Genomic DNA, 20473 nt, shown 5'->3' on the forward strand with positions numbered 1-20473 from the left:
CTTGGTTTTCAGATGGGCTTTTCTGAAGTGAACATTTTAAGGCTGCAGTCCTGTGCACATTTACCAGAAAGTAAGCCCCACTGAACACAGTGAATATGCTTGATGGTTGTGGCACATGACTTTTGGCCACAAGGTTTCACCGAAAATATTTGAGGGGGGTGTTACTGGAGCATCTTGGGGAAGGAGATTGAGAGGAGAAGTAAAATTGTGTGCCAACAAATAAAGCCAAAATATTGTGTGGATAAAGCAAATAGGATAGAAAAGAGTACTGCCATTTGCAGATGTGAAGCACCAAAAGAGAATTTTGAATCTTCAGGTTGGATTCAACGAAGTAGTTTTGCTAATGGGACTCAGTGTAAGGGGACAGGCAGGACATGATTCCCTCCCTGGCACCCCCACCATATTGGCTTTCAGGGTGGGAAGAACCCCCAGAACAACACACGGGGAAAGGAGAGGGGAGGCCATTCCAATGGGCAGAAGTTCAGTCTGGGGAACTCACTAGTTCTGACCTTCAATCATTCAGTCTCCTCTTCTGCAACATTGAAATGATGGAGATCTCTCCACATAGGGTTATTGTGCAGATGGATTACCCAGGGGCACAGTGCTGATTAACCAGCATGAGCTACAAATCACAATAACCACCTCTTTATAACATAATTGTATATCATAGTCCTGGCTATGTACGTTTCTGAAATCCCCTATAGGCATGTTGTTGTTTACTTTGTTTAATTATTTTCCGGTTTTCACACTATGTAAAAGTCTGTGCTTGGCCCTAAAATTACAAAGCATGTGCATCATATTGCAATGAGTATGATAATGTAGAAAAGTAGATGGCATCAGTATAAAATGATGGCAATCAAATGCTAAAAACAGCTGCTGGGTGTGAGAGGAAGCTTGCTGCTTCCCAGATTTAACTCTCTCACTTGGTGACATTTGGGTACGACTCATTAAAATGTTTAGAAAATCAATAGGGTTTGCCTGATAAGCTACCAGATGGCTTCCCTTGGATAGCCACAAGACAGCCTCCATGGCTAGCACTAAACTGTGGAACAGTATATAAAAAGTCTTGACAGCTATAGATTGCCTTTGCTGTGTTACATGTGCTTAAGTTTTCATGCTGTAGCTAAACAAAGTGATATAAACCAGGAGTTATAGCTGGCCAGCACACAATTCCCCATGCTCACAGGACGTGACCTTTTAGAGATCAATTTTATTTGTTCTAATACGACTGCAATTTTATAGAGCAAATAAGTTCTGGAATCTCTTCCTCGGCAGGTGCTGGGCAAATAACAAAGATGAAATATATAGCGATTTCTCTTTGCTTTGCTTTTCAATTATATGTAAGAATCTATTTACTACTAGTAGAACCTTCAGTAATTGGATACTCAAGTGAAAATGCAGCTTTACACCCCAAAATGAATGGGATCATAAAGGCTAAGATGAAAGGAGTCTTGGAGAGCTGGATTTTATTTATATAGGGCTTTTCTAACATGCTCAAGGTGTTTTGCACACATTACAATCCTTACAACCGTCCTGTAAGGTATGTCAGTAGCATTATCCCAGTTTTATACCTGGAGGCTGAGAATTAGAGACCTAGAGCTGATGCATCATGCTCTTAACTGCTATAGCAGGAGTAGCCCAACGTGGCACTGTCCAGATGTTGCACTACCAACTTCTATCTCCCCTAATTATTGGCCGTGCTGGCTGGGGCTGATGGGAACTGAAGAGTCTTGTCAACCTACAGGGGGCACCCTTTTTAAAATTAAATCACAGTAATACACCTTATGTGGGGCTGCCCTTGAAATGTGTCCAGAAACTGCAGCTGCTGCAACAGACAGAATTTCTGCTGTCTGCTTTTCTGCCCATGTTACACAGGCCCTTCTTAATATGAACTGGCTTCCACTCTGTACTTGGACCCAATTGAAGCAGTAGCAGATTCTGTGCAGCTAACCTGACCTCCCTCCTGCTGTGTCATTGCTGCATACTGGGACAGGCAGGGAAGAGACGGTGGTGAAGTCAGTAGGGTGCAAACCTGCTGGCGGAGCCAATCCAGAGTGGAATATTTGTACCACAACACCCTCACTGCCTCATCACCCCACCCAGTCTCCATCAAAGTATGCAGAAGCAATGCATCCAGAGGGAGGTCAGGTGGCTGCTGTGGCCCCACTGTGGCATCCACTACTGACTTTTAAGGTGGCCTAAATGTCCTGGGACCAGGATATTTGAATGAGTGCCTCTTCCAGCATGAATACCTTCATCAGTTGCAATTTCCTATGGTAGTGAACCAGGGCCTCCCAGAGAATGTCAGGTTATGGGGCAGCAACAGACAGGCCTGACACCAGCATCTATGCTGTGTTCTGCCACCCAGAGATGTGCAGTCAGGATAAGCAAGAAGGCTTTTTGGTGTTTCCCACCTTGGGTTGTCTTGTTCTTTTAGGTGTAGTGGGGTAGGACATTTCTCTTCCATCAAGCTTCTATATTCTAATCTTGCCTGGTGTTGGACTCCAAATATCGTGGGTTATTTTTAATGCTCACCCTGTAGTGTTAATGGTAGTGTTTAATTGTAGTGTTACCTTGCATTTTATACTTCTTTTTATATATGATTGTAAGCCACATTAGGCACTTTTCTTAGGTCATAGAGTCAATAATTGAATGATTTAATAAATTAAGTTGATAATCTCTGGTGCATTATTGCCAGTTCCAGAACTAAGAACAAAGTGCTGAGTTTGTTTTTTCTCTCTGGCCTTGCGTAAGAACCAACTTCAAGACTTGCATATGCACTTCCTTAGCTTGTTTTGTTAAGACAGGAGTACATAAGAGCAACTTATTTCTCTCCACACAGAAACCTCTGAGATGTGTCAGTAAAATTGCAACCTTTTTCTGATATGGCCTTTTGACTTTAATAGCGGGTTAATAGGCAGAAATTCAGCAGGTGTAGCTTTTGCAGCATTAAATCTTCATGCTGGAGACCCTGTGCTCGCCACTGTTTAGCTTGTCACAGGGCTCAGGGCTCCTTGGAGGGAGCGGGGAAGAGACATGCTTACCAAGGGCCTGATTTGACTCTGAACACCTGAAAATACTACAAAGAAGGACATGCTCAAGGTCACACTGGCATAGCAGGGAACAGTGTCCAGTCATATTAATTCATAATTTGTGGGGAAGATTGCTTTCCCTCCTGTCTTAAGATGTACCACCTCTAAAACAACAGGAAGACAATGTTGAGAGAACTGTAGCTAAATAGAAAGCTTAACCAGCACCTGCATTGTCTTGCAGAATCTGGAATTTAAAAGCAAAACGAGGAGTTTTTTGTTGTTCCTGAAAACATTTCTACACTCTGTTAATGTAGCTCATTTGATATTGTTCAGCAAACACAGAGAGCCTGCATGTTTAAATCAACAACTGTCTTTGAACATCACATGTAAAAGGGGGTTTGAAATCATCACAGTATAATTGACTCTGTGGTCAATTGACCAGACACTACTGCAGCTAAATTCTGGATAAGGCCCATCCACAAACAAAACATGGAAGCCTTGCTTTGGATAGTTGCAAATTTATTCATGCTACTTGTTTACCTTGCCGGTGACATTGATGATGAAGCATTAGAGTATGTGAAATCAAATAAAACATGGAAAACCAAAACAAGCCTTTCTGCAATTCTGCAGTGCATGGATCACTGTGGAGGCTGAAATATAGGTGGAAAAAAGAAAGGGATCAAAATGCTCTCCATTCAGCTTACTGGAGCAGTGGGGCAAATCAAAATGTACTGATAAATAAGACCCACTCTGAATACTGAAGAACTAATGTGATACTTCATCACTTGCCAAACAGATTTCCTCTAATTTGTGTGGATATGCATGAGAGAAAGAGAAATGTAACAGTGGAAATTACAAAATAAAAGTGATATAAAAATGATGGATCTTTGTAATTGTGCAATTAATCATTTGTTTCAAATTCACTGCATTACAGAAAGCATATTTTCTAATTATGCTAAGCATACATACAATAAAGAATGTCTCTGTAGCTAAGTATTGTCATGGAGGCATACAGTTTTGTAAATCAGGTGTGTAATTTTTCATGCTTTGCATATCTTTCAAAACTTAGTAACATATATTCTTTGCTGGATTTTCTAAATTCACAGGATAAAAATAACTAAGGTCTAGTCTACATAAGCAGTAGAAGAGTAGATTATACAACATCAGAGTTCAAGTGCAAATTTTTCAGGGAAACCTCTTCCTGTTAGTGGTTTCATCTCCAGCATCAGGATTAGAGCCCTGAACCTGGTCCAGCTCCTTAGCTGGAGAGACTACAGCTTCTGCCTCTATTCTGTACTCCTGGCTCATCGCACCCTCCCTGTGTCAGTTACTAACTTTCAGCCAATGTGGCTGCTGCCAATGTAGTTAGTCTCACATTTAGCTTGGCCCTTAGTGCTTCAGAGCTGTTACAGAATTCTTATGGGGGAAGTCCTTCTGTGCATGAAGCAGAATGTCATCCAACATGCTGACCTTTTTTAAATGTTCTGTGCTTTGCCTGCTTATTTTCTATATATTGAGTGGCTTACAAAGACACAGAAACAGGTTTAGAAAAGGTGGCACTTTTGAGATCATCATTGATCAAAATGGTACATGAATTTGGTTTGCTGTTTTTGTATCAGCTGGGATGCTATGGTTTTCTCACATGTGTGCGCCCAGAAAAATGCACATGTAATGTTCTGCAATCAGATTGCATGATGATTCCTAGAGGCAACTTCTTTTCATGTAGAAACTTTGAAGCAGACCATAGTGTTAAAAAATTGTCTCCTATTTAAAAAGGTAAAGGGACCCCTGACCAATAGGTCTAGTCATGACCGACTCTGGGGTTGCGGTGCTCATCTCGCTTTATTGGCCAAGGGAACCAGCGTACAGCTTCCGGGTCATGTGGTCAGCATGACTAAGCTGCTTCTGGCGAACCAGAGCAGTGCACAGAAAGGCCGTTTACCTTGTCGTCGGAGCGGTACCTATTTATCTACTTGCACTTTGACATACTTTTGGCAGGAGCAGGGACCGAGCAATGGGAGCTTACCCCGTCGCAGGGATTCGAACCGCCAAAGAGGTAGTAAAAAGTAGTAAAAGGTGATCCATTAATGGCACCAGGAAGTAAATAGCATTCTAGGGGGCAAAATGGAATGCCTTTTTAGCCTTGCACAGAAAGTATTAACACTTTTATGCTACAGTGAATACCTGCTCCAAGGTACTTCGTAAAAATAAGAACATTAAATTGAGCTGTCAGTAGAGTCTAGAGTCGTTATCAGCTTCCTTGAATGAGTTCAAAATCTCTCTGGCGAAAGTGCAGAGGAAATCACTTCCCAGATTGAGATAGACCCATCTTCCTTTTAGAAATCTCTTTGCAGAGGTCTGAAAATTTCCATCAGTCTCTCTTGCCATGAGGCAACTATTGTTCCAAATTACTGCCTAGTGGTGATTTCCCTGGACTTCACAGAGTATTTGATTGATTCAAAGTAAAAATGCAAGGGTCTTTGAGCAGATGTTATCTCTCCCTATCATGAGAAGTTGTGAATCTCTCATTTGATTGCATCCTGATACCAGATTTCATGCAAATAGAGATGAAACACCTCTGGAGCTGCCATTAATTCTGTCCCCCTCCCACCAGTGGTTTTCCTAGTATAAGGAAGAACCACAAGGTTGCTGTTCTAATTCTTGGTTTATCACACTCTTCAGTTATCAGAGATAACATTATTCATGGCCTGGCCAATTAAAAATGATAGCTTACCACCCCCCCCCCCAAGCTGGCATGTTGCATGTTTGCAATGTGAAGGTCAGTTTGTCAAATCTGAGACCAGTGTGGGGCACCCACCATTTGCACTGGAGATTGACAGTTGGTAATTGTCAATCTCCATCATTTCCTGACAAAGGGGAGTGGAAAGAAGGGGAGCATGGAGAACAAGAGGATAAATGAAAAAACGAATTCTGTGGTTTCAACCCTTGGCCTGTTGACCTCCTGATCTCTTTAGCACAGACGGTGTATGTTTAATGAAGGGACATATGTATGGCCTCGAGACACACTCTTTACATTCCAATGGGTTTGGAAGGGCCAAAAGTCCATATACTCAGCCGGAGAGGGGAGGGGGAAACCCAGGAAGAATGGTAATGGAATTAATTCAAGACTTGCATGAGGAACTGAGCTTGCTGTATATGGTGGAGCCTGAATCAAAGCTGAAATCTTTGTCATCCTGGCCTTAAATCTAAGCAAAGACTGGAAAACACTCTGTTGTTCCTCTACTAAAGAATAGAAGAGGATGGAATGAGGAGGCTACTCTATTTTACAGGAGTTTATAACTGACACGGTCCTAATTATCAAATTACTGCTTACTTTTTTAAAAGCCTCCTCCACATTTCCACTGTTCAGAACTGTGCACACTACACCCCACATCAAGTTAGGGTGCAGTCCTTGTTGGGGTAGGCACTGCTGAAAGCAGGGAGGCTTGCTTCTGAGTAGACATGGATAAGGTTGTGCTCTTACATTATTTGCCAGCGTAAATGATACCGTGTTTCTTCGGCTTTCATTCGTCATTCACCAGGAGTTTTGCATTGCAGTGACACCACAACTGGAATCTTGCTCAGCTAGTTTAGGTTGTGTCTCCTGTACTGATAACAAATTTGGGCTCCCCCCCCCCATATGTGGTCACAAGCAAATGCTAGGATGTATAAACGTGCTTTGTTGGACTGTTTTAATTGAACATTTAATATCCTGCCCTTTTGGTGCTTCTGCACCATTCGGCATCTAATAACAATTAAAACCAACCATAAAATACAGTATTTTTAATTTTTTAAATAACATAATAAAAACAGAAATGCAGCAGATAAAACCAAGTCATTGAATAAAAAGTATCTATCCAATAAATGCCCGCCCTGTTAGGCATTGCCATACAGCAAAACACCAAATGTGTGGGTCAGCTAAGCCTCCCAGGGGAAAAGATTCCACGATTTTAGGTGCAGCCACAGAGAAGGCCCTTTTATAAAAGTCAAGCACATGCATTTTGCCTTAAAAAATGGTTCCCAATATAAAACCCACTGTATCAGTAGCCCAAATTCTCATTTGATGAAATGGAGAACTGTGCTTCTAAAAAAACCTATTCTGAGCCGAGTTTTGTCGAAAGCACTTAATAGTAATAATCTTACACAATAGCTTGTACTGTAATTCTCATTTTTATACTCTGCCTTTTGTATAATTGGCCTGAACCATAGTGGGTGATGAAGCCTGTAGCTAACAGACATTTTGTCTTTCCCACAGTTGAAACAAAGTGAATTTTTCTGTCTAGCCTGGAATTTTCTCAGGTACATTCAAAAGTTTTGGTTAACTATATATAATGATGGTTTGTCAAGCAAGGATCCAGTCTTTCTTCATAGTTTGCAAGCGTGTGCCACTTTGAATTATAATTATTTAAAACGCCACTGGCTCAAATAAAGAAATTTTGTTATCCGTAGCAAGCAGTAAGATACGAACATATACATACAATGCACATCTCTGTGATTGGGCAATGATGTTCGAGCCATTTTTGCTGATGAGCCCAGATGCGTACTGAGTTTAATGCAGTGGAATTGATTTCTGTTTGCTAGCCTATCATTCCCCTCAGCAGGGGAAAATCAATACAGATCAATCATGTGTGATTTTGCATGCCATTAGATCCTGATTTAACCTCTGTAGCCCCCTCCCCTACTGTGGACCACACAGTTTGAAAGAAGATTGATTGCTTCAGATAATCTGGGCATGACCCCTCCATTGAAACATCGGGAATCATTCCCTCCTTCCCTAATACTTTTTAACCTAATTATTAAACACAGGGTTCTTGAAACTCTGCCATTCCACTTCTACGTAATTTGGAATAGTGGGCAGAAATTCAACTCTGCAATGAGGGCATATTAATAGCTAAGCAGAAATTTTGCTTGGGGCTACAAGCATTAAGCAATTCGTTGTTCTGACTAGCAAGGACTTAGGTGTTGCAAAGGGCCTGCGCACTGCACAGAAACACATTTTCCCTTCTTCCTATGCCAAATTTTGTGGAAAAAGGAAATGTGAAGATGAGCTTTTCTTCCAGTTTGTCCCTAAATTAGTATGTAAACTAGCTTCCCAGGAGGATACCTCCATACCTTTCCTTCTAGTGGTAAGAATCACAGACAACAGAACATGGTATTGCCCATTTTGGGGGGGGAAGAACACTGGGTGATTTCCAATGTCAGTCATACTTGAAGTAGATCCATTGAGATCTACGGTCTTAAGTTACTTAAGTTCAACCATTTCAATGGGTCTTCTCCAAATATGTCTAGCATTGCCCAGTATGTCTTTTAATCTGGATCTTCTGTAACATTGAAAGGGGTTGAACTGGTTGCTTTGAGGGTAGTTTGACTCTGAAGTATGTTACTGTAATTTGAAATAATATGTATTTCCAAATTTGGTGATTCATGGTAGCTTTCACTGACCAAACTGAAAGTGATTTCACACTACAGAGAATTATCTTCAAGATCCTCAAAAGCAGGCAACTCCAAACTCGGCCCTCCAGCTGTTTTGGGACTACAACTCCCATCATCCCTAGCTAACTGGACCAGTGGTCAGGGATGATGGGAAGTGTAGTCCCAAAACAGCTGGAGGGCCAAGTTGGGGGATGCCTGCTCAAAAAGATGCCTATATTACACACTGTGAAAATATAGTCGTGGCTATATAAGGTGTGCTGGAACCTTAATGGTGAGACTTGTAGTCGTATGGACTGATGCTTTTTTTGGTGTGTCAGTCAAGGATAAAGATGTCCATGCTGCAGCATGGTTCTGTTGTCCCACTTTGGACAGACCATTAATTCTCCCTCTTCTAGCCTGGTTATAAATATTTCTGAGTCTAAACCTATCGCTTTATCTAGATACTGGACAACAGCTACTCTTGACTTTGTTGGCCCTGGTGTCGTGCAACTTGGCCTATCTTCCTGTGCTCTTCATCTTGGGCAGATACTTCTTTGCTTATTGTCCATGGCTGGTAAATGACTTTTTTGGGTTGCCTTTTCTGTATAATGCCTTTAACCTCTTACCAATGATTCCTAAAGCTCCCTGGCATTGCACAGGTAGCCTACCTGTAGATGGTTTGGTTTCCTATGTCCCAGCCATCAACTCAACAGATATAGATAGACATAACACTGCATTTTGTTATGTTTTACTTGCGACCATCCATATCATAGCATAGCTGGTTTCACTATGATAATTGTTAATGTAATTCCTGTTTTAAATGGCCACTGCTGATGCCTAGAATCACGTTTGGGAAAATGCTTGCAAAAGGAGATAGGATGAGCAGCATATCCTCTTTCTCATGATGCAAAGTGCTACAGACTAAAGCCTGAAAACTTACTCTGTAGTTCAGAGCTGTGCCTAGACTTGAAACTGTTCGTCTGAGGCCTTTTATCCAGTCTCTAGACTGGCAGACTCTGAACTGTTATTTCCACAATCTCTCTGCAGAAGCATAAACATAATTTTTCAACTGCTGGCCTTTGTTCTGTATTGCTGGCCTAGAGCACATATCAGATTTTATTTTAAAAGAAATGGGTTTTCAGAAAGGATTTGCATGAGAGAATGAATATGTATCCTTTTGATACATATTCACTTTTTAATGAACTCAACAGAGAAGCTTCTACTGAATGTCTTTGGGTACAGTTCTTCAGAGGTGTCTTTTGGGGGGAGGGGTACACTCACACCCACCCTTGCAGTCTCTAAGATGACTGTCAGGGACCAGAAGTATATGCTGAGTGTCTGTCAATTGTGGGGATCAAGCCAAGGGTCCAGCAGCCCCAAATGCTGTTCCTTTCCATTCTCTCAATACCTATAATTTCCCTTTTATCTCCTTGTGTTTATTTTATCCATCAAAACACCACAAAAGCTCTCTCTTAGATTTAAATTCCCTTCTGTGGTTGCTGGAACACTGCAATATCCCATTGGCTGCCTTTATTACAGTCACACAGCAGGCCTGGGACATTGAGGATTATTGTACAATCACTCAGCCTGGTCAGTGCTAGCATCCCTATTCCTTCAATAAATCTGTTGTCCTTTTTCTGTTTGGTGGGCTTAGAGAGGGGATGTGCAATGAGTTATTATCCCACACTTATCAGCATTAAACTGGATTTGACAACTCATAGCTTGGGATTTGAATGATCTAAATCCTTCATCATTTGGCAGCCCTGAGGTTTCCTGGGGGCTTTTTTAAATGGTACTTCTCAATTTATCATCTGCAGGGTTGGAATCTTTATTTATGGTCAGTGCTGGATTTAGGATGGTGCAGCTGGTCCCCCACACAGGATGCCAAGATGAGGGAATGCATAATAATAATAATAATAATAATAATAATAATAATAATAATAACAACAACAACAACAACAACAACAACAACAACAACAACAACAACAAACCTATATTTATATGGGTACCTACTGAGAAGATTCATAAAAAAACAACTGTACCAAAAGGAATTACTGTGAAAATAAGAAATATTGGGGGGGGGGGCAAATGTTGTCCTCACTCCGGGTGCCATATTACCAAAGTCCGCAGCTGTTACGGAGTTCAAAGATAAGATGAGAACTTTGAAACCTGTCTGGGAGTTACTTTGCAACAGAAGTTTTCTGTACAATCCAGTTCATCCAGAAGAGCAGTCTCAGTCACCATGAAATAGAGCTGGCAAGTGATTCAAGCTCTGTATCCAAAGTAGAACTCCCCCATCCTTTCTCCATAGTGATATGAGTAAACTTCATGTGCAAAGGCACCTCTTTCTTTCCCATGGAAAGTTCCTATTCTATAAGCATCAGAAGAATTGTGAATGCCTCCACTCCCCTTGTTTCTCTGTGACATCTGAAACCTATCTTTGAAATTTGCCTGATAGCTGCCTCTCTGGAAGGAGACTCCACAGTCTCCGTAGCCTAAGGATTGTTAAAGAGAATGCATGTTGGCTATAGCTAGTCAATGAGGACTTTCCCCCAGAAAGGCCTCGGCTTCCACCATGTTAATGACAAATCTACTGGCGAGTGGGATTTCTGACTCACAATCCAGAGGTGGCAGCGCTATACCTTTTGGCATAGGGATGGGGCAGGGCAGGGTGGAAGTGGCAAGTCTGAGGCAGCCCCACAGCAGTTGCCCCACAGGTGCACACATAAATGCAGGCTCTCCTGACCTTGCCATTGTCTTGCCCCCCCATCCCCCGAGTGTGGAGCTGCCTCCACTGGGAGGACTCCACAGCCACCCCCACCCTGCCCCCGAGCTTCAACTGTCCAATAATGCAGGGATAGGGAACCTGTGGCCCTCAAGATGTTTCTGGACTACCACCATCCCTGAACATTCGCTGTGTTGACTAAGACTGATGGGGGTCCAACAACAGCAACAACAATTTCTTACCTCCGCCCATCTGACTGCATTGCCCCAGCCACTGTGGGTGGCTTCTAGCATAATGAAAGCACAGCAAAACATCAAGCATTAAAAACTTCCTGGTACTGGGCTGCCTTCAGATGTCCTCTAAAAGTTGTATAGTTCTTTATCTCCTTGACATCTGATGGGAGGGTGTTCCACAGGGAGGGTGCCACTACCGAGAAGGCCCTCTGTCTGGTTCCCTGTAACCTTACTTCTCGCAATGAGGAAACCGCAAGAAGGCCCTCGGCGCTGGATCTCAGTGTCCGGGCTGAACGATGGGGGTGGAGACGCTACTTCAGGTATACTGGGCTGAGGCTGTTTAGGGCTTTAAAGGTCAGCACCAACACTTTGAATTGTGCTCAGAAACGTACTGGGAGCCAATGTTGATCCTTTAGGACTGGTGTTAAATGGCCCCAGTGTCTGCTCCCAGTCACCCTCCTCATTAAGAGGGTCACAGGTTTCCCACTCCTGGTCTTAGGGAAAGTTTGTGTAACTTAATGATGATTATGTTACAACAGTATCAGAGATAAAATTCCAACATGCAAGTGTTGAGACTGACAACAAAACACCAAACTGTATACAGAAAGGAAAAGAAGTAACTAATTTCCAGTCATAATAAAAGGAAGGAAATGTTATGATTCTGCAGCCTTTGCAAGTGAGTTGAAGCTTATTCTTTTCTTTTTTAAGATTAAAAGTACAACCCTATAGGTGTTTTCAGAGAAGTAAAGTCTACTGTGTTCAGTAGTGTTGCTGTCAGAAACAGTTCATAGGCTTGCGGCTAGGATTTTTTTTTTCTCCACGAAAGACAGTTCTCATAATGTACATTTCAAAATGCACTCTAGGGAGCCAGTGTGGTGTAGTGGTTAAGAGCGGTAGTCTCGTAATCTGGTGAACAGGGTTCACTTCTCCGCTCCTCCACATGCAGCTGCTGGGTGACCTTGGGCTAGTCACACTTCTCTGAAGTCTCTCAGCCTCACTCACCTCACAGAGTGTTTGTTGTGGGGGAGGAAGGAAAAGGAGATTGATAGCCGCTTTGAGACTCCTTAGGGTAGTGATAAAGCAGGATATCAAATCCAAACTCTTCTTCTCTTCTTCTACAAAAGTATCTGCAGAAATCCAACCACCTGTTTCCTTCCCATGAAACAACTTTGAAAGGAATGATATGAAGTGGAAAATCAGCAGGGGTGTGTGTGTGTACGTACTCAAACACTTTCCCAACCCATAATATGCAAATTAGGCTGTCAGATTTGGTGAACTGGAATATGGCAAGCCCTATATGAAAGTGAAGTGCCACCCCTCCTCTTTTACACTGTTTCAAGACCCTGCCCTCCCCACCCATGATGAAAGCTTTACACCAGGGGGCAAAAGCATTTGCAGTATCCACCCATTTCAGTTCAGACCTGTTTGCAGGCGATATGAAAAAGATGAGGAATTTTATCTCTCCATGGCAATCCAGATGTAGCCCCACCTACATTGCCACCTCAAGCTAGTCTGTGGGTGGGCTATCTGTTTGGTGTATATATTTTTTTGCCTGAAATGAAAAGATGACATTTTTCATGCTGAGTTCGATGTCTGCTTCTTACTTTCCATTCCTCCCTCCCCCCCCCCCCGATAAAAATGGTATTGCTCCTGAGGAAATCAAATCCAATCTTCAATATATTTAGCATGAAAGCAATAAAGAGCATTAATGTACTTCAGAAGGGAGAGAAGTACGGGCTGGCATCATCTGCCTCATGGAGAAAAGAAGGATCACCATGGAAACTGTTTTCGTTGAATTCCGCACTCTCCAGGCACTGCATATGTAGGAAAGCAAGTAAAAGGGATGGGGCAGAGGGGGGCAGGAGGGGGGGAATCTTAGTTTCCCCCCCCCTGTTGCCACAAATCTGCTGCTGGAGTCTTCTCGTGAAGAAGAGTCATGAATTATATATACCGATCGTGCAAATAGCATTATGAATTTGAATTAATATTGCACACTGCATTGGCCTTTAAATGAAGGCTGGTTTGAAGTAGCAGGTGACAATCAGGATCAGACTGTAGTGCATTCCAGTGACACAAGTTAACCCTAAAAATGAACAAGCAGCAGCTTAGGAATGTCTTTGCAATTTTAAACACTGACAGATGCCACTTAGAAGAATAGAGGGTATTTTCCCAACTAGCCAAGGGAAGAAAGGCCACCTCTGCCGCTCTTGGGATTGTGTACTTAGATGCTCATCTCCTGAAGGGGGAGGGGACTCAGTCACTTGGGGGTTGCAATCAACCTAGTGCTAAGGTGAACATTCCACCAATGCAACCATTTTTCCTTGCATGATTAAACTTTCTTCCCCTTCCTCCCCTATGTCCTGGAGTTTCCCCAAAACATTCAGAGCAGATTTGGGGATGGCTTGAAGCATGTTTAGAAGGAAGAGGGGCGGAAATCGCCTTGGGTCAGTGCTAATGCTTGCACTAGCACAAAATGCGTGTTGAATGCAAACCTTGGTGTCTCCCATCCAATCTTTCCTGGTGTAACAGGCCAAAGAAGAATTGGTTGGGTTTCCCCAACTCTATTTTATTGGCCCCTGTGTTGCAGAGGAGTTTCGTACTCTGTCTCTGCCCCAGAAATCTTTTAGTGTCTAAGCACTGAGAGCATCATTGGGTTAAAATGGGGGAAGCACCTTGGGTACAAGCCAGAACTGATCCAAGTAACTGCTGATCTAATGCAAGCAGCACCTCAAGTTTGCTAATTAATTATACCTTATAAATGAATTCATATCCTATCGTAATTAGACCAAAGTGACTTTTTTGTATTTCCAGACAGATCTAAGCTTCTATGTTTTTTAGCAAGGACCAGATGACTTTATTAAAATAAGATTTGAGATGTAGGGACAAATATCTGACTTGTGTTTAGCACTCTGGCAGGGCTTTTAGCTTGTATGACTGAAGCTAAGCCAGGAAACTCGCCACCTGTGTCTTTTGTTGTGCAATGATGCTCATATCCAGCCTGGACCTTTTAGGGAAAGCTGTTTGAGATTCAGAGTGAGGCCTTTCAAATATTTTGGGTTGCACTCCCAATTTAGTCGGGTTTTGGGGGTTAGTATTGAAGACTACTCTGCACTGCCCTTTTTAGATACCATAGTCCCATTGATGGCTGAGGCAGCTGGCATCTTTCTCTCTTTAAGTAGTTCCCTTCCATGCCAACTCGTGGCCTTGCCCCCTTGCCTCTGCGCCATGTTTGTTGTTTTCCTAGTCAGGAATCCTTGTGGAGAGGTACAGGCAAAGAAGAATACTTGGTGAGTTCACAGGAATCCTTGGAGCCACAATGGTTGTAGAGAAGGGTGAGTTGCCTTGCCATGGGGTTCAGGTTAGTGGCCACCTGAATGGAGGCATCCACTCTTGGCAGGTGGAAGAATTGCCTAAAATGATAAGTCCTTGTTAAAGCATGGAAACCTATCTGCAGTTCTGCATGTATTGTTTCAGTGAAAAGTTAAGAAGAACATTAGATGGTGTTGCTTCAGTTTCAACTCCTTTACTTGTTTCTGTTTTCTTCATTTTTCCAATCCTCTTTTGCACTTGTGGGACTGGGAAACTGTGTGTTTTGTATGAAACCTTCTCCCACCTTCCTGGTTCCTTTTCTTTCTTCATAACAAAGCTGAGCCTATAAGGTTTAGCCTCCTACTCTTACATAAGTCATCTCTCTGCCTCTAGCTCTCCCACTCCCAGGCAAAAGGTCCAGGCAGTGTGTGGGGGGGTTGTAGTTAATACTGTGTAACATGCAGTATTATTAATTCCTTCCCTTCTGTATTGGTATTGCAAACCCCAAGTCATTAACCTGTGTGTGCTCTCACACTTCACCTTAAAACATTTTACTTCTGTTAATAAATAGTGCAGTTGCAAGATTGGTGTGGTTATTGCTAGCTCTTCAGAATGACTAGCTCTTTGCAGGTCAGTGCTAAATCCTCTAAAGTAAGCAAACTACTAACAGCCAGTGCAGTCATGTCTTTTACATCTCCTTTAGGGATATGAAGAATACTGTTGAGTAGGCTGAAAGCAAAGAGTAAGGTTACCATAACTTCTGTCTTTAGAGCTTCAGTATGCTGATGACAACATAGTGTGTGCACACTCAGAAGATGACCTGCAAACCATCCTAAAAATCTTCGCAGAAGCTTACAAAAAGCTTGGCCTATCACTCAACATCCCAAAAAACAAAGTGCTGCACCAACAAGCACAAAACAACCCCTCTGTAGCGCCACTAATCCAACTCAATGATTGAAGCATAGCATGTTTGAGGACCAGGAAAACCAAAATACATATTTACAAAGCTATTGTACTACTAACCTTACTGTATGCTTGTGAAACATTGACTACTTAGAAATACCATCTCCAGCTCCTCAAAAGATTCCATCAATGATGTCTCCGGAAAAAAATTATATATCACTTGAGAAGGCAGGTGAATTAATGCCAGTGTACTGGAAGAAGCAAAGATCACCAGTGTCAAAGCATTGATTCTTCAACAAACAACTGGTCGTGTTGTTTGGATGGCTGATTATAGTCCTCTAAACAATAATCCGAACTTTAAAATATTCCAAACTTAAAAATGGAAAGTGTAATGCTGGTGGTCAACAAAAGCGGTTTAAAGACTCTCTCAAGGCAAATCTTAAAAAATGTAGTATAAACACTGACAATTGAGAAACACTTGCCTGCGAGCACACCATTTACAGAACAGCCTTTACTGAAGGTGTTGTGGACCTTGAAGACAATGGAACGCTAAATGTTTGGCAAACTCTCACTGTGATCAACTCCTGCCCAGAAACCTATGTCCCCACTGTGGAAGGACATGATGGCCTCCACAGTCACTTACGGGCTTACTGTTAAGACCATGTTCATGGAAGACAATCTTACTCGGCTATGAGTAATCGCCAAATAATAATAAGAAGAGAAGAATATAAATTCCACTGCAGCCCTTGTGGGTTTCTCAGCTGTTGTCACAGCCCTGTCTACAATGAAATTGTCTTCCTAAATCTATTCACAGCAAGCAAGTGCTATAAATTAGTTAAGACAAACTTCAGAAAGCATTCATGTCTTGGTAAATATGCTTAGTGCTGAAGAGACAGGGCAATATGGAGAAAATTGTGCAAATATTAATAGAGGCAGCATGGAACTCATTATTCACCTGCCTAATGCCATCTGGATGTTCATGGCCCAGCAGGCATGGTGTGGGGGGGAGTATATGTGAGGAGTAAGTTTCTTGCATAGAGAGTGACTGGATCCATGGAGAGTGGGGTCACAGGCTCTTAAAAGCGCAAATCAACATGCATTTGGGCTAAATGGAACTCACAATGGCAACGAACACAGATTACAATTTATCAGGTGGAGTTTACTATATAGTAGGATGTAACCATGTGGGAGGCCAGTTGTCTGTTACTATCATACCTTGTGGAGACAAAACATACCACCTCTTTGCTTCCCCAGATTTCTGAGGACAAGATGAGACTTTATGAGGCATCCACTCCACATGGCTTTCTTGTAATGTCCCATTTCACTATGTAAAATGACATCATTCTGCTGTGCCTCTAGCACCCAATATGATGGTTCTACATCACACATCTGTGTTACACTAGACATTCTGAGGAAGAAAGGAAAAGATGCCTGGGTTGGCAGTGTACCCTGAAACAAGGTCCTGATAGCTGTGTCTTTATTTTTGTTAGATATAACTTGGAAGGGAGCAAATGTAAATTGGGTGCTGAAAGAAGCCCATGACACCATAAAACCTGCTCCCTAACACACAATGAAAATGGATGCCAGAAGCTAAAAATGTGTAAAAGCCTTCATTTTATAAAAGAAGCCCTTAGCTAGCAATACTGCTATGTTGGAAGCCATTTTTCTCCCTCTCTAGTTGTGCTTTGCATTCACTGAAAACTGCACTCAGTTGCTGAAGACAGGGAGTAATTGCAATGGAATTAACCCCTGACATATTTTCCTAAGAATAGCCCTGATAAATCCACTCATCAGCAGGTTACCCGCTTACCTTGATGCAGTGTAAACACTCCTTTCTTCCACCTTTTGAAAGGGACAGCATTTGTAAGTCAAATCATTCTCTGCCCAAGCACCTCTCTACTGTATTTTAGTTAAATGTATATTCCATTATATTTCACTTCAGAGAGTTTGAATATTATTAAATAACATAATGCTTCCAGAAATTGCGTTATAGGGGTGGGTTTGGGAGGTGGTCGCCTTGGAGCTGTAAATGTTGAAACATATCCCTGTGGGCTGCAGAAAATATAACTACACATGTATGGCATGTGTAGTTTAGGCAGCACACCTAACACACACACTTAGTAGGGAGTAAATCCCATTAAACTCAGCAGGATCCACTTAGGCAGCAGATCCTAATGTAGATCTTATTCAGGGCTGACCCAGCCACGAGGCATGGGCTCATTTGCTGAGGAAACACATTTCAGTTTGGTGGTTTACTGTACATTTGTATTTGAAGGGGATGAATTTCATGACTGGCTCCAGGTTTCGGGGGAGCCCTGGGTGAGAGGCCCTTGTGCCCTCCTTCCCATGCACTTTGTCATTTGTCTTCCTCCCTTGATGCTTCAACCTCATTTCTTCCCACTACTGGTGTTCCCCTTAGCTCTGGCCCCTTTCCTAAGGCTGAGGCTGAGCAGGGGACCCAACCACCTGGGCACCCGTACTCCTTCCAGGCTGTGGCCCTGTGGGCAGAATTATTTCGGGGAGGGGAGCAGGGAAGAGGCTGAAAGGAACATATGCTTTCCTCACTCTGCTAACACCGCATGCCCTTCCCATTGGGAGATATATATATACATATATGCAGTGCTTTTTTCTGGGGGGACGCTGGGGGATGCATACCCCTAAACATTTTGTGAATCTTTGTACTTTTGTCCATTTACTGTATTTATTTTTCCCAATTTGAACTATAAATGGTGATTTTCTTTAGTCAAAATGAGGGTACCCCTAAACATTGTTCTTAGAAAAAAGCACTGTGTATACGTGTGTGTGTGTGTGTGAATGAATGAATGAACAAAAATATTCTTTGTTCACTATTGACATGAACATTCAGAATGAAAAAATGGTGTGTGTTTTTACTCTGTAATTAATAGAAGTTTAATCAAAAGATTTCGTGTCAGTGTAGATTCTCTGTGGTTTTGAATCCGTTATACTAGACAGTGTGATTGTTAAGGGAAGATTATATTGGAGTGAATCTAGGTGATGATGGAATACAGAGAGCGCTAATGAATAGTATCTAAGGTGGTATTTACCTATTGCTGCTTCCTGAGGATCTAAGTGAGAGGCAGTGATAACTGGCACATCATCCCATTTCACACTGTGGTTCCAAAGTTTGACGTTTGGCAGATACTTGCTGGAGGAGACAACATTTTTCTAGACATTTTTAAAGCAGAATAAACATGCAACTTTTACTCTGATATTATGAGAGATGCTGATATTTTTTCTTTGGAAAGCACTTTTGTCACAGGGACACTGCATTCTGTCAAGCAGCAGTAACTAGAAAAATGCAGTTTGGCCTTCAACCGGCATGTTGGTTATCACTGTGACTACAGCGTGGAATGCAGTTGTAGTAACCTCAGGTCCCATTTCTGATAGTGCCTGTGACTTCCCGGGTATTTCCAGTACCATGTTGTCAATATTTTATGTAATGAATTTTTAAAAACTTCTTTAGAAACCAAGGATTCCAACTCTGATAGCAGGAACATTATTGTAGCCTTTAAAACAAGCAAAAAAGTGTTTACCTTCTTAGTTTGCTGCAACATCCAGTGATCCTTGCCTTCTCTTTGGAAGATGACATTGTACACTCCCCCTTTCAAGCAATAAGAGTGCACACCTCCCTAGATTGCTGTACATCACTTGAAAATTAATAAAGAATAATGTTTAACAGACCGTCCAGCTAAGTTATTTCCCCCTCTCCTGCAGCAAGGCTGCTTCATCCCATAAATCACATGGGGCCTGGAGATTGCACCACTGGCCAGCCCTCATGAGATGCTATTTGTAAAGACTCGTGCTTTTCCCACACACCATCCCCCAGCCGGTGTAAACATTCCAGCCATTTATGTTGGTGACAAAAGCAAGAGTATAATGGCTGACTATTTGAAGTGCTCATATGGATTTTTAAATCTTGACAATTCTTTGCTTACAATGTCTATGAATTTGCTTTATGATATTCAAGTATAATAGAACATCCAACTGCTCCATAGAAATTCCACAGGGGAGGCAGAGCCCTGACGGTGGTTGTTCCTGTAACCATATAGGCAATGAAGCCTTTAGATGCCTGTGCAAAGCCAGTTTGCAGTTAACTTAAATTGCCTTTGTCTTTTTCTTTTCAGCTGACATTATCTCTACAGTAGAATTCAACCACACAGGAGAATTACTAGCGACAGGGGACAAGGGGGGTCGCGTTGTAATATTTCAGCGTGAGCAGGAGGTAAGTGCTGGTGAATGCAAAAATGCCCATTTTTATCCTTTTAAAAGAAGCTTCCTGCTGCTTCCTAATCTTTGCGTGTCAGTCTTCACCCTGCTTCTCTTCTAGCAAACTAAAAATTGCAAAAAAAAGTCCATTAACATCAATAGGCCAGCTTCTGTCTCATGAAGCACCCTGCAAATACCACATTTTCTGCATCCTTTTGCTTCCTTTAACAGTCAGTGCCGGCTGCAAATCTAATATAAACTGAATACTGCTGAAGCATCATAAATTCAAAGACACCCAACTGCCTTGTTTGCCCAGCCAAATAATGCTTTTAAAGTCTGATTTGTTTAATCATTAGTACGACTTCTCTTAGTTCTTTTTCCTTTGCTCTCTCAACTGCTTTACTTTGCAAAGGTATGCATAGTCTTATTCTGGTAAACACTGATGCAGGGCCTTAAACAACAGTAGTGATGCTGTTGCTATATGCCAGTGAAAGATATATGCTAAGGTTTCACATATAATTAAACTCCATAGTGGAAGCACGGTATTGTCAGTTATGATTTCTTTCCATTTGTATAATTGCTTGTTGGATGTGGGTGTGTATTCTGTATAATTATTTAGAAAGGGCAGTTTT

General features: G+C 42.1%; 1 protein-coding gene across 4 annotated transcripts in view; it reads left to right on the top strand.

Moving 5' to 3' along the window:
* PPP2R2B (protein phosphatase 2 regulatory subunit Bbeta) overlaps window positions 1–20473 on the top strand; it is a 242175-nt gene that overhangs the window by 142035 nt on the left and 79667 nt on the right. For all 4 annotated transcript variants that reach the window (XM_053376654.1, XM_053376656.1, XM_053376657.1 and 1 more), the window contains one exon: window positions 19760–19857. In XM_053376654.1, the coding sequence (XP_053232629.1) occupies window positions 19760–19857 (98 nt within the window). The remainder of the gene's footprint in view (window positions 1–19759; window positions 19858–20473) is intronic.

This window comes from Podarcis raffonei, chromosome 2 (genome assembly GCF_027172205.1).
Source record: "Podarcis raffonei isolate rPodRaf1 chromosome 2, rPodRaf1.pri, whole genome shotgun sequence".
Lineage (NCBI taxonomy): Eukaryota > Metazoa > Chordata > Lepidosauria > Squamata > Lacertidae > Podarcis > Podarcis raffonei.